Source organism: Mus caroli, unplaced genomic scaffold, assembly GCF_978045245.1.
Source record: "Mus caroli unplaced genomic scaffold, Mus_caroli_1 scaffold_7, whole genome shotgun sequence".
Taxonomy (NCBI): domain Eukaryota; kingdom Metazoa; phylum Chordata; class Mammalia; order Rodentia; family Muridae; genus Mus; species Mus caroli.
Window position 1 is genome coordinate 54,967,385 of NW_028227262.1, and position 21,076 is coordinate 54,988,460.

Below are 21,076 nucleotides of genomic sequence, written 5' to 3' on the forward strand. Positions count from 1 at the left end.
AGAATCCAGGAGTAAAGACATGCCCATCCACGGCAGTTGTGGCATCAGGAAATAGAGACACATGAGGGTGTAGTGCTGCCTGTGGTGTGGGTGGTCTCCGGAGCACATGGGAAACCTCCTACACTGCACTGGGGTTCTCAGAAGACAGTCAGCCTGGAGTGAGTAATGAGGGCAAGGGAGTTGGAGGTTGGGACAAGCTGTAGGAACTCTGTCATAAAGTAAAGGAGACAGAAGAAGGATGAGCACAGCATCCCTGGTTAGATGTCAGTGGCATACCTGCCTGACAAGCCTTAGATAATAAATGATGAGAACTGCTGAACTGAAGCTTTGGAGTCTAGGAAGGACTTGGAGCTGGGAATAGGTGGCTTGTGAGCAGTAGACGGCTCGTCTACTTTTCAGCAATCTCTGAAGAATTTAACATTTAAATACATTTAGCTTAATTTAACATCAGTTCCAGGATGCCATGGGTCTGCTTTATCATTTCCTCTTATATCTGGCTTCACTCTTGCATATTGCCTGCCTGTCTATGGTCTACAGGTAGACCATAACAGCACACATGAAGATACTAATGGGGAGGGGCAATGGACAGATGTAGTAGATGGCATAGAGACCAGCTATGGTCTACTACCTAGTATACTGTACTTAGTACAGTGTCACCATCTCAAAACCCCAAGGAGTAGCTTTGTTGTTGTCTCTTCGTTAATATAATTTGTATTAACAAAAACTCAATACAAGTGCACTTTTTCTCCCATAGGTTTTTTTTACCCTTTACTTAGTTCGAGGTGAAGACTAACTGTTACCAGTAACTTTAGAAGTTCTCTCATATATATATATATATATATATATATATATATATATATTTTAAAAAGTGTATAGTATAGATGATAAGGAAACCATAGTGGTAGTTCCTTCCTCCTCATTAAAGGATGAGGTACTGTTGCCGGAAATATTAAAAAACACACTGGCGGTTAATGGCCGGCCTGTTTTTATCTCATGGAGACTCTCTGGCCTGGAGATCCCACTGGCAGGTCGCTACCAGGACAACCCCATGCTGCAAAAGCCCCACAACCTATGTGGTGCACCTCAGGCTAACCCATGCTTTGCCACTGTACCTTTCTCTGTTCAACAAGCCTTATTAAATCTAAATCCTCCGGTGGTGAATCCTAATGGATCCGCCATTAAAACCGGGAGCTATATCTTGTCCTCACTCTATTCCCTCCAAAAAAAAAAAAAGCCTCACTCTCTCCTGCCTCCTCTCTTTCTCCATACAACCAGGAAGTCCCTCCTACTCACTCAGTGATTGACTTCTTTATTCATTAGGGGATTGGTTCACAAGAGCAGCACCAGGCCCATCCACAACAGAGGTACCTTCCTGTTTCTGATTTTGAAGCTATTATGTGTAATATTCATTTTTTCAAATCCTATTTTTAATGATGGTTCTTAAATGCTTGCTTTAACAGTCCTTCTGGCCCACCACCCACCAAAGGTAATGGAAAAGAAAGGATATAGGGGAAGTGGACCTGTCTAGAAAGGTTCTTTGGAGCAACTCCTGTCTGTGTTGTCTGGAAATCAGCAGTTCAATTCACAGATTAGTAGGCAGCGGCAGCTCAGTCCACTCACAAACATTTCAAGAATACACCAGCAGTCCAGCTCGGTAGAGTTGGGTTAGCAACAGCGGTGACACGACTTAGGAGAGACAGCCAGGCCTCAGCCTCAGCTCGAGTCAGCAGGAGGGACCAGTAGGAACACCAGGAGAAGTTCTGGGCTGTGCTTCTCTCAGGGATGTGAAGATCAGTGAGAAGCGAGACCCCCCCCAAGCATTGCACAGCTAGCTGTACCAGCACTGTCTCTGTCACTCTATGGAGTCCTGTTTAAAGCCTCCAAACATCATGTGTCCTCCATAAGCCTTGCCTCAGCATAGGTCTTGCCTCAACACCTAGCTTGCCTTAGCACGTGCATCCAATCAGCCAGAAGCTGAGGAATCCTGACAAATGCAGCTCAACTATGCAATGTAAGGTGGACCAATACATGGGAGTTATTAGCAAAGCATCCTTCATCCTTTCCAGCATTTGCTTTAGCAGAACATTCTCTCCTGTGTGTCTGCTTCAGTGAAACGTTCCTTCACGAGTCTTCTTAGTCCTTCACCTGTGTCCACTTCAAGAAAACACTCCTTCACTCATGTGCCCCAGCCAAACTCCATCTGACTTTTCAAAGAACCCTCAAGTTTCCACATCACTTGTGTGAGGAAGTTTGCCCTGTGGGATACTCTTTTCTCTATTCTGTCAAGGTAAACCTCACACGTGTTAGCACCATATTGCATTAACATTTTACTGGAAAGAGGGTCTGCGTGGGTCTGCACCAGGTCCTCTGTGTCTAAGTGATTGCTTCCAGTTTAGTGTTTTTATTGGATTCCTGAGTGTGTGAAGGTGTGGGTCTCTGTTTCTTGTGCCTTTGTTTTTTTTGGGGGGGGGCTCTTTTCCTTCTGTTTGTTTTGTTAGATTTAGATGTGTCAGTTTCGGTTTTATCTTACTCTACTTGAGTACGTTATCCCTTAGAAGCCTCTTTTTCTTTTCCAATGAGAGACAGAAATGGTGTGGATCCGGATGAGAAGGGAGGAAGGGAGGAACTAGGAGGAATAGATGGTGGGGAAACCATAATCAGAATATATAATATGAGAAAAAAAATCTATTTTCAATACTTGAGAAAAAAAGTAACAGAGGTTATAAATGACAGGGGTGGGGAGATTGCTGAAACACTTCCTGATTCTCCGTTATCCCCGACAGGTGCAAACGTGTTCTCAGACTTGCTGAGTGTTTGTTTTTATAATTATGCTCGGATATTAATCACAGCCCCTATCTGTGAACATGCGTCTTTACAATTCTTATTAGTAGAATCTTTAGTATCTTCACAAATAGCAGTGTCTCCTTACAAGTGCGAGCTTCCTCCCGGCAACAACAGCAAATGTGCTTTTTCCGTGCCAAGTTACGACCTAGGTTTGTTTTCCATCCCTCATTAATTTTTCTTGTGTTTCGCAATTTCCTTATGTTTCTTTGCTCTTGCCACATGTAATAAATGCTACTCTAATGGACCCAGCACACTTCAGAACCAAGCTCATCTCCCATGGATGCTGACATGTAAAGTGCGCTTACTCACGTCTGTTTACATACTGTCGCATGCCTACTTCAGTTCTAGGACACTCGCTGCCGCTTTACCTTAGCCGTAAACGATTCTGTGGTACTATTTTGTCATCTCCATCTTTGAAGAAAGATTGTTCAGAAGATCCTGTCTCCAGTAACAGCTTAGCAGATGCTAGAACATTCCACTAGAGCCCAGTAAAAGGCGCTGCAGTGAGAGAAACCCATCTCAGTGAAGCTGCAGGCCTCATGCAACACCTGGGGTTTGAGCTAGGCTTCTAGTTTGTTGCTCCGTATGGTCATTGCTCCCGGCATGATTAACCCTGCAAAAGCTATATTTAAAGAGACTTCCCTATCGTTGGCATGAACACTAGTCGGTATTTGAAAAATCATTTGGAGATAGTTAGAATTAAGTCTGTTCTCTTGTAGACTTTTTGTTGTTGTTGTTTCTAAATTTAAAAATGGATTATGTTCTCCAGTGATTTTTGCAGTGCATGCCACCTACCAAAGTGACAGATGACTACATTAAAAATAGCAACACTGCCCATGAAATTAATGAAATTCTGTGTTTGTGGAATCAGTCTGCTCTGGTAAAGCAACTTTTACTAACATCCTGGGAGGCTGAAGGAGGGAAAAGGTTGGTTTCAAGTGAGGCCTTGATGCCATAACACATCCCATCCCCCAGTTATAACAACGACTGTCTGCAGGTGTGAGGGACTCCTGTCTCCTCAAGGACAGTCAATTGTGGGACCCATGTGGGAATCCCTTTGAGACCCATTTGTGTTTGCTTGTGGCAGTTTCTCTGTCCTGCTCTTTAAAATGCAAATAATATCAATTTCCCCGTTATTTGTTATTGTTGTTGAACTTGGGCAGAAGGTACTTATTTTTTTAGTCTCTCCTTAGTTTTCTCTTGTAACTACTCAGTAATAGAAGTAATGGCTTGGCCTCTTCTGGCCCCTTGTCATGGCTGCCACTAGCTGGTGGGGCAAACATAGCCTGGGCCAGCCTTAGGCAGTGTTTCCGAACTTCCATGTTGTTATCTGAAATCTGGGTAGAAGGGCACCCTCTTATGTTGTAACCAAGATGGACTGACACTGGTTTGTCACACGCTTTGGTGCACTGGAGGTGGGAGGTTCTGCCTTCGAGCCCTTGCTTTGTCTGGGTGGATGATGCTTGCAAAGGGGGAGGGGGTAGCACACGTGGAGATGTGCTGTCTGTCGCTCTGGACTTTTGACTTAATTGTCTGCAGTTGGAGATCAGGAAGAGGGGCAAGGTGATTGACATGTTCTTTTGGCTGCGGTGAAAAGAAGAAAATCAGTAGCACCGAATGGGGGACTTCCCGGTGAAGTCTCCAGTGAGGCAGCTCAGTGCCTTTGGCCTCCTTTTTAAATCGTTCTGAAGACATTCTCAGTTTGCAAAGTAAGGAACTGGCAACTTATGTTCAGTTGCTCAATTCTGTTTTACAAAAATGTGCTGGTTTGTGAAAGAGCCCTGCAGTCGGGAAGAGGCCCCCAAGAAGAGTCTAGGATAGGAGAATGTGTGGGGATGGCCAAGTCACTCTTCCTCCCATGACTGCTGCTTCCAGGGCCCCTTAATTTAAGGGGAGGCAGAGTCCCAGGCCATGGTTACATTTGTTACTCTTTTGTGTGCCGCCCCTTACTTACTGTGACATTTATTGATAAAGCCCTTTCATGTAGTTCTGCCCTCTTACAGTTGGAGGGGTCACCCAGAGCTTGTCAAATCCGCAAGCAGAAGGGAAACACGGAATGAGCTGAGCACTTTCTGTGTGCTTGAGGATTTCCACAATACCCATGGATGGTGTTTTTGCCTTTGGTTTTTGGTGTGGTGGTTGTTATTGTTGTTTTGTGTTTGGTTGGTTTTTGTTTTGTTTTAAAAGAATAAAAGCAGTCACAGAAACTTTATGACACCCTTTAAAACTGTTTCCCAATGCTTGCTGACATTAAGATCTCCCATCCACATTAACTTTTAGCCTGATTTGCCAAGAAAAACAACAGGAAACAGCTAACTTTAGACAGGCAAGAGGAGAAGCAAGGGGCCCTCTGCCCTCACCCACCACAGCGAGCAGTGACTTGTGCTTCCAGCGCAGATGTGGCGTCCATCGAACTTCCTCTTCCCTGCCACACACATAATGCTCCCTTCTCTTGCTTTTTCCTGGCTAGCATATTCCATTCAGTGGCCTCACCGGTCCTGGACCTTTCCTGCATCTTAAACACACTTGACCTGTAAAGGTTTGTAATGAGACTCACCTGGGGAGGGACTGCGTCTATTAGGCTGTGTGGACTGAGGCCGACGCCTACGTTCCACCTGTAAGTCAGTCCAGTCAGTTCACTTAAGTGCTGACTGGCTGGACAAAGTGCCAGCTCCTCTCCCGACCCTAGAAATCTTTAGAAATTGACAGAGCCAAGGAAACCCCTCCTTCCCCGCTCAGTACTTACAGTCACTTAGATCATGTAGATACTGTTTCATCGAGAGGATTTTGAAGACATTTAATATCTCCGTGGGACACAAATGGGCTTCACATGATACATCCTTTGCTCTTTGGAAAGCCTGACCCCTGTGTAAGTGGCTTCTTTAGGTCTGACTTGCAGACTCTTTGGGTAATGCAATGCCACGGCGGACTGTATCGTGGAATCGTCTTGCTGTTATGAACCACCGCCTGTGCTCTATGAGACTTCTTAAAGTTAGATTTGGTGTGGGGGGTATCCTTGGTTCAAGTTAAGTAGTCTTATAATAAAGTCAAAAGAAATCACCACATCCTTACAAAAGCCATCAGAAACAAACAAAACAAAACAAACAAACACACATTGTGACGTAAGAGAAACTCACACCCTCCCCAGGCTATTAGGCCTTTATGGAGATACATGGCTTTGCCTGCAGAAAGCAGCCGGCCCATCTTCCCATTAGCACGCATGTGCCAGAGAATGGGAGCCATTTGGAACCTTGTGACTCCTGTTGTAATGAAAGTTTGTTTCATAAGCAAAGATAAGAAGATCTCCTATCTCAGACTGGGAAAAAAAAATCCCTGAGAACATATGCATTTCCTGGGGCTGGCAGCTTACAGTAGGTTTGAGCTCTGAGAAGCAAGCTTGTTGTCATGGGAAGTCAGGACACAAGGTGGCACAGTGGAACCTTGTTGAGTGCCTCCGGAGTAAGGCCGCTGGAGTAGAGCTGTGCCTGGCGGCTCACCAAGAAATAAATCCCGCAGCAGAGCAGGGATCAAGAGTTGTTACTTAGGCACTGCAGCCTTGATGGTGCTAAAGTGCAAGGCCAGGTTGCCCCTCCCAGTTACCTCTCAGCCTTTCCTGGAGCTGAGGAATCCTTGAGATAATAGGCTCACTCCATAAGGTCTGCACATTTACAGGTTCATTGGAAGATGAGATTTAGTCCTGAAGCTCAGCATAGACAGATAAGGTGGATCAGAGACAATTAAATGTGTAAACAACAATAACAAATAGAGACGTGGGCAAATACAGTTATTTTCGGAGTGTCAGCATATCTGGCAACAAGCTGGATTTGTAAATCAATTATGATAAAATGTGTCACTTCATATCTGCTGGGAGCCTCAATCAATCCCAAGCTCCCTGTGTAAAGAAGGTGAGAAGTTGCGGGGAGGAGCCAGTGAAAATGTCTAGGGAGAAGAAGCGAATGGCCCCTAGACTAAAGTATACAGACAAAGCAGGCGACTCGAGTGGAACTGAAATGGACCAAAGGCAGCTCAGATGAAGGAGGTGTGGCAGGATTCAGGGAAGAGTGTGAGATGCGTTGACATGATGCTGGGAAACCACAACTTCATGTAGCCGAGAGACCACGTTGTCAGATCTGTGCTGCACATCTCTTGTCCCCGTGTGAATAAGAAAGGGCATGCACAGTAAAGCTAAGGGTGGAGTGATGAGACCTCTGTGGTCATTTAGGGAGACAAGACAACGGAGATGGGACTTCTCAGATAGAGGCAGAGATGGTGAGAGAGATAAAGAGAGTCCCAGAAGCCGCCGCTTCTTCAGGATTTGGGTGTCTTGTAAAGATAAAATTCAGAATATTCTACTAGATAGCTTTCTTCATCCCCTGCCTTACTTAAGCTGCTAAAAATAAGCAGTCGGGATAAGAATCAACCTTAGAGTCAGCAGTGCTGAAGGAAAGGGTCCTGGTGTGGATTTTACAACCCAGAAGCTCAGTATCAATTACAGTGACAGCTTTCCCTTGGAGGCCAGTGACCTTAAAATAGGGACACACGCAGCATCCTGTTTTTGGAAAAGGAATTCTTACTGAGTTTTTCTCTCAGTAATTTTGAGCTATTGTTCCTTAATCCCCTCCCTACCTACTTCCTAGTACTATTAAAAGCCAAACTTTGAAAGGACTTCTGTAGAGTTTCCAGGCCACCCCAGTTCCCCCGTTCAAACCCTCCCCCAGCCCCCATCCCAACAGCTTCTCCATGAGGGAACAGTTAGGAAGAGGAGGAGTTAGCAGGACTGGTCCTGAAACATCCTCCGTACAAGTAGCAGTTGAGGCATAAGGATGACATTCAGGGACATTATCCAAGGTGGAAATGCTTTTAAAGTGAGGTCAGACCCCCTGAAGAGTTTAATCACAAATATCCTCAACTCCCACAATGTAGATCACTGTAGGAACTGCCTCCGTTCCACCTTGAAACAGTACATCTTGCTAGGGTATTCCCTGGAGAAGGATTGTCCCTGTGCTACCTCATGGCAGGACAGGATTTTTAAAGTGACAGTTCTTTTGCTTTCCCTTTATGAAGGCAAGGAGCCGTCATTCCCCCTACTTTTGACTCATTACCTCTTTTCTCTACACCCCATTAAAAAGAAATCCTTTTATTGTTGTCCTGTCAGGAAACATTTTCAAAGCAGATAGATTATTACCATTACTGCTTCCAGCTATTAGAGGTCAGCTGTGTCAGCTATGTAGCTTTAGACTTGCTTCTTTGCCCCCAGTCAGGAACAGAGCCGACTATATTTTCAGAACACACAGCTTTCAGTGGGCAGTGGTTCTTAGAATAATAACTTGGAGACAAATTAAGAAATAGCTGTACAGAGAGTCTACTTGTAGAAGAGAACCATCTTCCTAAATATAAATCATGAATGTGGATCTGAGATAGCCTGGCAAACTGACCTGTTTGCTTGTGGATGGTAAGGCCGTATTCTCAGTAGAGCTATATGAAAACTTTTCTGTAAATTTATTTTATACTGCATGGGCAACTATAGTTTTCATCCCTTCCTTGTGGTCTCCTCACTTACCTGACTACGGGCCATAGGCTATGTCGTTTACCACTTTGTGTGACTGTTTTCTAGTATGCAAAGTAAAGAGGCGATTCGGAGTTGCTCAGAGAGCTGTTGCAAAGAGCAGTACACCAGTTGTTTTGTACATAGGCCTCATTTTAAATATGTAGCAGAAGATGGCCTAGTCGGCCATCATTGGGAAGAGAGGCCCCTTGGTCTTGCAAACTTTATATGTCCCAGTACAGGGGAACGCCAGGGCCAAGAAGTAGGAGTGAGTGGGTAGGGGAGCAGGGTGGGGGGAGGGCATAGGGGACTGTTGGAATAGCATTTGAAATGTAAATGAAGAAAATAACGAATAAAAAATTTTTTAAAAAAAGAAATAAGAAGAGAAGGCAGATTTTCTGCTTTGTGTTTGGGGTTTTGTTTGACTGTTTTTCCCATTTTTCTTGCATGGTAGTCAAGTCCTCTGCTGGTGAGCTACAGCCCCAGCCCATACTTCATATATTTTTGAATGAATGGAACATCTTTCCATTTCAGTGATTATTTTCCTCGGGTAACCGTTTACTTCTGAGGAATTTCTTGAATGTAGTTCATCCATCCTACCTTGGACTTTCAGCAAGCAGCCCATGGTATTAATGACTTCAAGTCTCTCTGTGTCTGTGTCAGTTCAGGGCTTCTGACTTGCAGGTGAAAAGCCCTGTAACCATTAGAAATCACCAGTCTCTCAGGCCATTTATTTCTCCTAGAGACATATTTATAAGGCCATATGTACTGTGTAATTGAAGCCAACTTCTCTATAGCTGTAAAAAAAAAAAAAACTGTACAACTGCATTCTTAATCTTCTTTGCACGATGCTAGGTAACAAAGCATAGGAGCTCCTCACTCTAGGCCTCTGAATTACAGGAGTGATGCTATTTCACAGTGACCATTATTGGCTCCCTAAGGAAAGCATGCCTTTATCTTTCTGGAGCCAATGGGTCTGGTCCTCGTTCTTGGCAGCTGATACTGTGTTTGCATTGAAAAATTACTCTGCAGAGTTGATGATGGTTTTTGGCTAGAGGAAAGAGAAAAAAAAAAACCAACAGTCCAAAGTAGAATAATTTTTCATTTCGTTTCATGGATTTAATTTTGTGATGTATTGTGTTTGTCCGATGCATCAGTGGAAATGTACCCTGGCTCGAGTTTTGCTTTGAGTCTATGTTGACACACTTATTTATGGCCTGAAACAATCCTAAAGTCGTGATCTTTATTCAGTCACTCGTCAGTCATTGTGTGTTGTTCCCAACTGGGCCCCTGATGGTGAAACTCTAACCGTCCCTCACTTTCAGCCCATCCTTTCTCTCCTTCTTTCCCAATGGAGTAGATGCCTGTCCTGTTCTTTCTCTGTGTGACAGGGTTTCCTTCGCTCATGGTCACTCATGATCTTCACTCTGTTACTTTGGGTTGTGCACAGTGAGCCTCCCCAGGGCAAAGCTCGTACCCCAAGACGCTGGATCTCCCCGGTCATCTTCTGCTCAGCATATGCCAGAGCTCAGTAAATCTCGGATGAATGAGTAACCTCATGCCAGATCCCTTCTTATGATTCAAGTCTTAGCCAAAACACTGCCTCTTCCATTTACCACTCTGTGAACCACACACTTTAAAGTAGCTCTTCTCAGGCCCAGCTTCTCTCACAGTCACATTCTTCATTGTCATCAAAGAAGAAACTTCTCTCAGGAACTAGGTACTACGGTGCTGATTCTCTCTACAGACTGAATGCTGTAAAATCAAGACTCTTCAGTCTTACTGCTTTATATCATTTTAACTCATGACATGTAGTAGGGCTTCCAAGCCATGTGTTTAATCTTGTGAGTGCCCCTGTCCTGCATTCATTCCAGCCTGAGCCCTCCCTAGCACTTAAATTTTATCTGCATCAAAACATCGGAAATTAATGTTCTCATTTACTTTTGTTACGTTGTGTCCCCTTTTACATATTCTCAAACAAGCAAAACGAACAAAACAGCTAGTTAGTGAAGAGTAGAGTTCCCGGCTTGTTAACAGTATTGGTTTTCAGATTATCATAATTTCTACTTGGATGGAGGAGCCTTGTTCTCAGCCCTCAGTCCTACCCTTAAACGTCTGCAGCTCAGTGGTCTCTCTTTCAGTTCATCCCCCAGTAGGCACACTATTCACAAAAAGCATCTTGCTTGTAAACATTAGTGTTGTGCTGTGTTCTTCAATGCCCAGTTTCTTCCCCCACAATCATTTTCTAGATTCCTTTTAGACTGTTCAAGGAAAAGCAGATGTGTCCAATGACATGTAGAAATAGTAACGTAGAGCTTTTTGAAATGCTTAAAGAAAACCAAAGTGTTTATAATAGGATAGCCATGTCTAGAGACCCAGTGGAAGGAGAATTGGAGCCATGCTGAAGACAGTGCCCACCAGTGATGATGTATGTTTTTATTATTTGTTAGATCCTCTTTGTGTGTCACAGTGACTGCAGAGTTCACCCTTACAACACCCTTTGCCCATTTTTTTTTCTTCACTCTTGTCAGTCAGAGCGGGTTGCTTGACACCTCATTTCCTTTAATCCTGAAGGACACTGTGTTCAGAGAAGCCTTCTGTCCCAGCAACTGGAGATTCACTCTTTTCTAGGGTGAGGTGAAATTTTTAGCTTCTGTTTAGCTTCCCTGACAGTTGATCATTTTATTTTGTCATTAGGGCCAGGACAAATGTTTATCTAGACAAAACTATGCGTCAGCCTGGCATGGTAGCCCACTGTATATTTCTAATGTTCAAAAGTTGAAATATTTCAAAGCGAGCCTGGGATACATATTAAGACCTGGTCTCAAAAATAAAAACAGATCAAAACTCAGGGCTGATAATACAGCTCAGCTGGTACAGCACTGGCCTGGCATGTGTGAGACCCTGGGTTCAGTCCTCTTAGTACACAGAAGAGAAAGTGATGGATCTGCATTCATTCTCAGGGAAAGAAGTGACTCGTGCAAGCTGCAGAAGCCAATGATACCCTAGCAGTTGTTCTCAAATATGTTGTTTGTCTTGCTTTAAAGGGCAGTGAAGATTTTTGTTTATTGCAATACGCATGTGTATATGTGTGTTCATCATTAAAGCTTTCCTTGTTGCAGGAGATAGTACTGTGGGTAGTAAAGGCACCTGGAATACCAGGAGCCAAAGAAAATGGGGTTTCTATGTCTGACCTCCTTACTAACCAAATACTTACATATTGCTACTTTTTCCAATAAATTGTTTGTACCCAGCATCATATAATTTCTTTAAAAACACATTCTTCTCTTTAATAAGGTGAGAGTGGTTTGGGGAGCAAAGTTTATGGCCTTACTATTTAATGGGAGAGAACACTCCCTGTTGGGTTAATGGTCGGTCCTGCTCACTAGCAGGGCATTTACCTTTTGTTGTCTCTGCTGGGGAGTTTAGAAATCCAAGTGCCAGAATTTTCTCACTGCGTAGATGACACTAAGGCTCACACCTTGAGCATACGCTGCCCTGTAAAAGTTTGTTGGATCTCTTAGAAGTAACATTTGCTGCTGCTTGGGCGCTAGGAGCAGATGGTGCCATCCATAAATGCTTTTTTTTTTCCCCTCCCTCTTGAAACCTTCGTACCTTGAGTGGACCATATGAGCCCATTGAAGGTAGGTGCTGGCTGTGTCCCTATGCCTCACAAGTAATATTCAACGTGGTTTATAGAGCACAGCCCTCCTTCCTGCTGCCACAGTATTCAGAAAGAATGAATTTGCCCAGGCCACACCAGGGCTATGCCATGAAGGAGGAATAGCATTCTTCTCAGCACAGGGTGGTCTGCAGGCGATGCTATCTGGGTGAAAGCTGTGTTTGCATGATTTCTAGGGCTGGGAGAATATATCCCAAAAGTGACCCTTTGACTGTGTTTGAGGGCTTTTCCTGACTGCTTTCTGAATAGTGTTTTTTGCTAAAATAAATTATAAATTGTAGTAAGGAAGTTTGTTCCAGCATTCATATTTATTAGATTTTAAGATTTAATGATCATATGGGCCTAAAACAAATCTTTGATTCCCCCTGCTCCTCCATTTTAAAGCAGCCAAATGGAGTGTCTTGATTTTGGCTACTTAAATATTAATTTGTGGTCATAACCCATTTTTGGCTCCTGTCAAAAGGTGTGGCTTTTAAAATGAAAGTTTCAGCAACTCACTAGCAGTGAAAAATAAAGCCCTTCTTATAAAGAGGTTCTTATTTGTTGCAAAATACAATTCCTCTGAGGTTAGCTGGGGCCTTCCAGCACATCAGTAGGCAGCTTTCCTAGAGGAAACACAGACATGCTTTAGTTGGTTAGCTCTGTTTCTTTAATGCTGATTGATATTGTATTTTATTTGGGATATGTAGGAGGTCTATTCACTGATTAATTTTATTTTAAAATTGCTATCTTACTACCTCATTGAGATCAGAATTCTAAGTAGTAATGAATAATGTCCCTGATATCAATTTGGGAACATTCACAGAAGGCAAAAACTGTCTGTCTGTGTTTACCACCTCTCTCTCTCCAGTTACGTGTCTCTCTGCTAGCCACACTCCGGCGTTATGTTTTGGAAGCAGTGGCATTGTTACCTGTAGAGAGAGCTCATTCCTTTTAACTCGTGTGGAATGCTTTGTGGTTGGTTACCCTGCAGGCTATATAGAAGTTCTGGTAGTTTCCAGGTTTCCTGTATATCAGGATGCTGCAGTGTGTGTCTTTGTGAAGGCACTGTAGGGAATGTGAGATCGTTCCTCCTTGGCAGAGAATGAAAATACCCATTACCCTACAGTGGCGTAAGAGACAGAGATTGCCCAGATATGAGTCTGACTAAGCCAGTTGGAGACTCTACAAGAAGTTCTGTGGAGGTGGGTCAGTGTGATACTGATCAATCAAGATTAATAAAAATTGACGGTAGATTAATAAAAATTGACGGTAGTGAAACTTGTCTTAGTCTATTAAGTGTGTATTAATGAAGAGAAAATGTGAACATAACAGTGTAACAGTATGTAGCTTGAAGCATATGCAGTGACTCATTAATGTAATGTGATACAGATCCTTTAAGGACAGCCTATTGACCAATAAAAGCGCCCGATTCTTTTAAATTAAAGTCATATAAAAATTGTTCCACTCAGTCTGAAATCTGTAAGTAATCCTTCCCTAAATCTTTTTATATGTTAGTTAACTCAGCAAAAATGATGTTTTTTTTTTTACCCTGATTGAAATCAACTGATCCTAATCACTTTTTCACAGATGATGTCAGTTAGCCAAAGAAGGTGAAAGAACATGGTGTTGGAATGCAACCAGGACAGAGGCTCTCAAAGATTTTGTGTTATTGAGTTGCCTTAATCTTAAAAGGCCAGCCTTGCTGCTTTTTCATTCATTCATTTCATTCACTAGTGCAGACACTGAGTTGCAAAAGACTCCAAAGTGACCTGCCTGCATTTGCCTCACTTGCAACAGTAACACTCCTTCTGCTCCATCATAAGTTTTTAAAATTACGTGCCTGGGGTGACTGTTACCTTGGCTTCATAAACACTGAGAAATTGTGTTAGTGCTGCAGGTCGCTGCCCCCCTGAGGTGGGTAGGGGGACACTGGGACTGCACTTGTATTTTTTTAATGAGGTCTTATCTGAGAGTACTCTGTCAGACCTCAGTTTGGTGATAGGAGGAGCCTTGCCAGACAGTGCCCCCAACTTCTCAGAGGACCTGTGACTCTAGCCATGCCTCACCAGCAGTGTGAATGTTAGCACTGCTCATCTGAGCGGCTCCCTCCTTCCTCACCAGCCCCCACTGCTTCCTGTTCTTTTCGCTGATTTAGCATGGCTTTAGAACTGACAAGTGACTTCCCAGAGAGTTGAAATCATCAGGCTACATCAGAATCGCTTTTCAGAACCAAGCTGAAGTGTCTGCAGAGACATCCCATCCCAAATGTAGCTTTGGCATCTGTGCAGGTGAAATCAACATCTCGTGGTCCAACCCCCTGCTCAAACAAGGAAAAATAAATAAATAAAGAGGTGGCAGTGGGAGAAAGATGACTTTTCAAACACCAGTGTGTGCTTGTTTTCCTTTCTCACCCCCCTTCCCCACACTTGTCTGGTGACAGGGACCCCATAAGCCTGCCTCTGATTGCTGCTCACTTTCCTAGAAGTGATGAGATCACTGGTTCCTTCCGGCTCTAGCCCTCCCCCTTAAGGACAGGGTCTGAGGACAGCCCACCAGGTTCAGCCACCACCTTTGTCGCCTTTGCCTTTTTCCTTCTTCCTTAACTGTCTTTTCTTTCTCTCGGCTTTGTGAAATTTCCCTTGTTCCTTCCAAATGGCATGCTTACCTCTCCAGAGCCCAATCCAAACCCAGGTTGTTTCCAGAAACCAAGTTAGGAGGCTGCTTAGATGACTGACAGATACCAAGATGAGTGCTGATGATCGGAGGATCCTAGACCAACTTGAACTCGGGCTCCGATTTTAGCCTCCTCTGCTGCTGAAAGAACATTCATCTTTGTGTTGAGCTCATCCAAGCTAAAGAAGGCATTCCTTTGCCTGAAATACATAGGGGGGAGAAAAAAGACAGAAAGGGGGGGGGGATTAAATTTAACCATGCTGTCCTTTAAAACTAAATATATACCCCTTTCTCTGTCCTGATTGGTCCATTTCCATTGACAAGTGGATCGTGAGGAAAGGGAATATCCTGAACTTAATTGTAAGTTAAGTCTCCCTTAATCCAGAAGAGCATTTGAGATTCTGTCCAAGTGTTCAATTTCCCAGGCCGCTGAGGTCTGTGAATTTCTTTTCCCAGCCTCCAGGCTGCTGCAGTACAAGTCAGCATAGCTAATGCAGATAGATCTCCTGCCTCTCGCTCTCCTCCTCCCTCGCCTTTGATTCGATATGAACAGCCTGGTAACTCCGATGCTGGGGAGAAATCTGACATAACTCTGCAGATGACTAGGTGGCCATGAAACACCTGGGGATTGTTCTTTAAGAAAAGGTAACATTTATATGCTAATTATGTCTTCCCCCCACCCCCTTTGTTGCATTTTTTTTCCTAGGGCTACCAGTTCCCAAGAAGAGCCCAAAGTCGGTAAGGACTTGTCATTTACTTGGTGCTTGGAGGGGGAGGGGGAAGCGGGGAGACCCCATCGGGAGGAAGGTAAGCTGCCTGGGTTCACCTGACTAAATGTGCTTTTAGATTGGTTGCGGGATCCAGGAGCTTAGGCTCGTTTTATTAAGTTCTGGAATATGTTTGATATCGATGGTCTTGGGGTTTGTCTTTTAACTATGTAGAGATGTAGAAGCAGGATGCAAAAGCCAAGAGGATTGAAATAATGCAGTGTGGCTTCTGTACACAGATGCTCCGCAACTCCTTTGAATGGGCGAGTTTCTGAGCGGTTTCAACTTGATACAAATGCTATTGTTTCCTTTGGGGGAGGAAGAGAGAGAAAAGGCTCCACCTGCTTGCTCACTGGCTTCTCAACTGGTGTTCGCAGGGCAGCCGTTCACATGGCTACCGGCTCTCTCCAAGCTTCCTTATGCACGCTATAGTTATTTTGTGAATAATTATTTTTCGAAAAACCAAACGCCCGTGGGTTTAGAGGAGAATTGCTATGCCTGTATATGTCCGTGCTCTCAGATAACAGTGTTCACTGCCCAGCACTAAGAATAAGACATTTCCTTGCTAGGGAAATGTCCTTTGTTGTTTTGCTAGCTTTAGCAGCATTATGCTGCAGGTATGGGATTCTTTAAAAAAAAAAAAAATCAATGTTTTGCTGTCCTTTCTAATCTGGTTTCCATGAAGATGCATTACCTACTTGGCATGCTGGCTAATAACCTAGAGGCTATAGTGTTTTGCTTGGTCGTATGAGCTTTTACTCCCAGGGCACTAACAACAAATTAAAATGCTACTTAAAAACTCCAGACCTGTGACTTGAATGCCTGTGAAATTGAACGAGGTGGCAGGAGCGCCTCGAGTCATTAATATTAGGATGAAGAAGGGGGCTTCCTTGTAACTTAGAAGATTTGAGAACGGGGAAATGTGTAGCTTTGTGCCATCTCCGGAGGAGGAGGACCTTTAAAACTTTGCAGCTTCGAGTGCTGCAGCTGAATTCTTTCCACCTGTCTGCAAGCAGGCAGAAGTTTATTAAGGAGGGGGCTGCATGTGTTCTGAAACACAACTCCCTAGTTCTGCAAAGAAAAAAAACGGCAGTAATCGGTGTGGCTCTGATGGCACACACGGTACCGTGGCCATTGGAACACTGACATCGGGAGCTGCTTCCCGTGTCAGTTTGTGTTAATGTCCAGGCAGGAAAGCGCAGAGATGCGTGCGCATGTGTTTATCGCCGTCCCTGGGTCATTGGCAGAAACCCATTCGGCCCTCAGACAAATCAAAGGCAGCTGAAAGATGTGCCTCCCGAGCCTGAGTTAGTGTGAGCTTTCCTTTTTCTCCCCACCATGGTCACGCTGTGCTGATGCATGGGCCTGTTTTACACATCCCACAGGCTGTGGAATCTTGACAAGGGAGGCTTTGCACTAACAGCAAGATTTCAGGTAGCAAGGTGTTCTCTAGCACCTAGTATTGAGCGTGCACAGAGCCCATGTTCATGAAGTCAGTTAAGAGAATTCGCTGGCAGTTTATTTTTGTAGTTACCATGTCATTAGTGAGCAACAAGCCAATTACTTGGGTTGCATTCCTAGGAAAAAGCTCTCTTAACTGCTTTGCCCACAGTCTGCTGGCTCCTAATTACCACAAGCTAAGAGGGTGTGTGCTGCTGGATTTAAGAGCAGGTTCGCAGCTTGGGGCTTGTCCTTACCTGGGTCCTGCTTCAGGACAGGGATGGCAGCTTGCATGGCATGCTGGCACGCTGGCAGCTGCTGCACATGATGAAGGGACTATCAGCCAAGGGCTGCTGTTGGCAGGAGAGCATTGCAAACATCTGTGATCATTGGGGGCTTGTACAGGTGGGTGGAAAGCTGTTTCCCTTTCCCCAGTTTGAATATGGATGGTACCCTGCCAGCGGGCCAGATGATGGTGGGATGTTTTCAGTGGGGTTGGAGGGAGTCCACAGGGATGCTGGGTGTCCAGGTGCTGGGTGAGCCGCTCAGGTGGTGACAGATTCTATAGGCTGCGTAGTTAGTTAAAGGTGCAGCAGTGCTGCCTGGGTTGTAGTCCCTGTGGATTCCACCCCAGCTCTGTGACTAGAATCTGAGCCAGATCCACACTATTGGCTGCCTGCTGAGGCTCTGACACGCTTGGCTTCCCCCGATGATGGACAGGGTCCCTGTATTCCCATACTTTTTCTTTCTTTTTTAATGTTTTCAATAATTGGGCAGTTGAGATTTTATTAGGGCAGAAGGGTTTAGCATATTAATGTTGTTTTACCTCCTGGATTGTCCCTACAGCTTACTCTGAATAAGTAACTTACTAGATTCAGTTTAAACGATGTTTGTGGGTTTTGTGTACTCTTGCGGAAGATTGATGGTACCTCAGTAACATTTTATTAACTTAGTACCTGGATTTCTACATCATAGAGTTTTTCTACCACATGGCAGTTAAAAAAAAAAAGACACATTTGCTGTGGAGTTTTAGACTTCTCTGGAAAACTTGTGCTGTAACCCAACTTAGTCATTCTGAGGAGAAACTTGAACTGCCAGTTCAAATTTCAATACAGAGATCTTGAGAGTGTAGGGATTTCTGAATTCTAAATTGCACAGCAAACATTGTAAGTCAGATCCACCCGTGTTCCTGCTGGGTCACCTCCCACGGTCTCTGTTCTCCCATTGTTGAACTTTCCATTTCTTTACCAGTTCACCAGTCTTGTGCCCATCCATACATTTCTCTTCCCCTTTCTCAACCATTTATCCATCCTGTCATTCAGCACATGTAGTAGTGAGGACCACTAAGTGTGGAACTTGGAATGAGACATTGGAAGTAGAAATGTTTAATGACTGTCTTCTAAGTGATAATAATAGCGTGGGTATCCGGGAACTAAGACAGAAAATATCCCTGCCTCCCAGCAACTGGGGAGTGAAATAGATACCACAGCATAGACAGGCCTGTCTAGACCCTCTCCTCGTGGGGACTACTGAGTCTGCTGAGCACAGGTGTGGAGAGTTGAAGGAGAGCTGAGTGTATACCTTATGCTGCTCATGCTCTCAGTCACAAGGACCTAAGTTGAGTGTCTTACAGAGCCCAGACCCAAGGTAGAATGAAGAACTGTGGCCAAGAATACCCACAGTGTTAAGACCAGTGGCAAGGTGATGTCTTCAAGGTAGCACTAGAAAGCTTCACTCCATCATCTTCCATTCCTTTTACCTGTAAGAGATGCTGAAGGAAATTTCTGGAAGGAGCCATTCATTAACACATGTGAGGAGGACACAAGACCTCTTAGCTGGCAGCTGCCCTGGTGACCCCTTGCCTGAGTCACCCTCTGTGACATGATCTACCTCTCACACTGCACTCCTAGGCTTCACAATCCCAAAGCCACCACATGATCTCGTCACAGCTTCTACAGGCCTGGAGAAGCAGTGAGGACGTAGATGAAGAAAGGAATAGGTGGACTTCGAATTATCTTCTGGCCTCTCACCTCCCACCTCAGTGAGCAGCCCATGGGAGCCTCTACAAGTATAGACTGTCCATTTTGCCAAATCCCTTATATTTTTATGTGACTCAAATTTCCTATTTCTATCCAGCCAGTGGTCTATGCCTTCACCCATCTGTGAGACAGAATTTGATTCAGAGGCAGGAGATATAGGAAAGAGGCAGAAGAGAAGCTGGAGCTTTGGGCATTCTCACACCTCTGATGACCTTGGCCTCGTACCTCAGCCGCACTGGGATCTGCTCCTATTGTCCATGCAAATCGCTGCAGTGGCCTTGGGTCTTGGCAGATACATCAACTGTAAATAATTTGGCTTTAAAATGGATCAATTTGTCATCTTTAAGCCACATGAATTCTTTCCATCATCTAAGCTCCTAAGTGCTGTCTGTATTCATTTGTTCTCCCGAGCAAATATTTTCAGTTTACTTCATAAGAGCCTCCATTTCTAACTCATTCTGTGAAATCCTGATGAGGTAAATTTTTTCCCCATTTCCATTTATACAAACCACCGCGCCTTCCCAATTTCCCTGACCTGACAGTAAGTAGTATGAGAGAATCATTCATTTTAGAGAGAGAGGTACAATTTCATTCTAAAAGGTTTTGTGATACAAGTTCATGGCCAAGGACTCTTAAGGAGATTTTAAAATTAAGCCCATTTTCTTCTTCTAAGTTGGTGGAGATTTGAGAATGAGGAATGAAAATCTCAGTTCAGAAATCTCAGCCCAGTGACATCAGCATGGGTGACATGTCTGGGTGCATAGCACACGCCTTGACCATGAAACTCAAGCTGGGCTGTCTTGAGGACAATGCAGTGTCTCTAAGCTGGGGGCTTTGCTGCTTTGTGTCTAAGGTGCCTTATCCTCCCTCCTCTCTCCCTGGTCAGCATTGTGTCTCCTCCATCATACCTTTGTCCCAGTAGAAGCTATCTCAGTGCAGAGCAACAGTGAACTTCACACTAGCCCATCTGCTCCCAGTCTTTTCTCTATATCTGTCCCCAACCTAGAAGCCTGACCAAACTTCCCAGAAGTACATTAACTCTAATGCATTCCTATTTTGAGTGCATAAATGGATTCTTGCTCTAAAGTTAAGAATGAAGCCAGTGCTTACAGCACCACACAGGGCTCTTGCATTTTCTGACTCCCAGGTCCATGTCCAGCTCCTTCATCCAATCGCTATTCATTCTACATAGTCCAAGCTCACGTTTTGTGTGAGGACTTAGCCCAAGCTGGGTCCATTGCCAAAGTACTCTTCTCTACACCCATCCATAAAGCCTGCTATCCAGAGGACATTGCGGTACATTGTTTTAAATGTATTCTGAATGCTTGATTCATTTAATCTCCATCTGCACACATACATTTATACTCAGATATAAATTCCAGGCAATTAGGTAACATCTTTTTATTTATCTGTTGTTTTTCTTATTGTCTGGCACAGTGTAGATTATTCATTTGCATTTGTTGGTCGAGCGAATAAATATGTTGCAGGTGGTCGCTACAGGAGGGTCTTGTCTGATATCCTGTTAAGGCACTAAGTGTTTCTCTTCATCCATGCACACACAGGCTTCCTTTAACAGGACTAAAGCTACAACCTTACAGCTGCTTGTCTTTGAGCAAGTGCCTCACTTAGAGAAATGAGATGGAGGAGGTAGCACACACCTATAACCCCAGTACTCCAGAAGCAGAGACAGGAGAATCCAGAGTTTGTGCTTAGCCTGGGCTACATAGTAAAGCTTTCTTTCTTTTTTTCTTTCTTTCTTTCTTCCTTTCTTTCTTATTTATTTATTTATTTATTTATTTATTTATTTATGGCTTTTCAAGACAGGGTTTCTCAGTATAGCCCTGGCTGTCCTGGAAATCACTTTGTAGACCAGGCTGGCCTTGAACTCAGAAATCCGCCTGCCTCTGCCTCCCGAGTGCTGGGATTAAAGGTGTGTGCCACCACGCCCGGCTCATAATAAAGCTTTCTTACACACACACACACACACACACACCAAATGATTTTAGTTTGAGAGCTTTATATAAATGGTGTTTTCCCCTTGACCAGTTTTGAACTCTAATAAAGGATGTCATTGAAAATGAAAAACATTTTGAACCGTTTGCAC

The 21,076-nt window shown here is 44.1% G+C and overlaps 1 protein-coding gene and 1 long non-coding RNA gene across 26 annotated transcripts in view; one reads left to right on the plus strand and one right to left on the minus strand.

The window, feature by feature from the left end:
• Positions 1-21,076, plus strand: part of Magi1 (membrane associated guanylate kinase, WW and PDZ domain containing 1) — a 623,637-nt gene that overhangs the window by 566,671 nt on the left and 35,890 nt on the right. For all 25 annotated transcript variants that reach the window (XM_085840252.1, XM_085840254.1, XM_085840269.1 and 22 more), the window contains one exon: positions 15,433-15,464. In XM_085840252.1, coding sequence (XP_085696378.1) covers positions 15,433-15,464 — 32 coding nt within the window. The remainder of the gene's footprint in view (positions 1-15,432; positions 15,465-21,076) is intronic.
• Positions 14,263-17,388, minus strand: LOC147003879 (uncharacterized). The gene is made up of 3 exons (XR_015047582.1): positions 17,191-17,388; positions 14,719-14,926; positions 14,263-14,370 (listed from the first exon to the last, which is right to left on the minus strand). It is a non-coding gene; the product is annotated as an uncharacterized LOC147003879 (long non-coding RNA).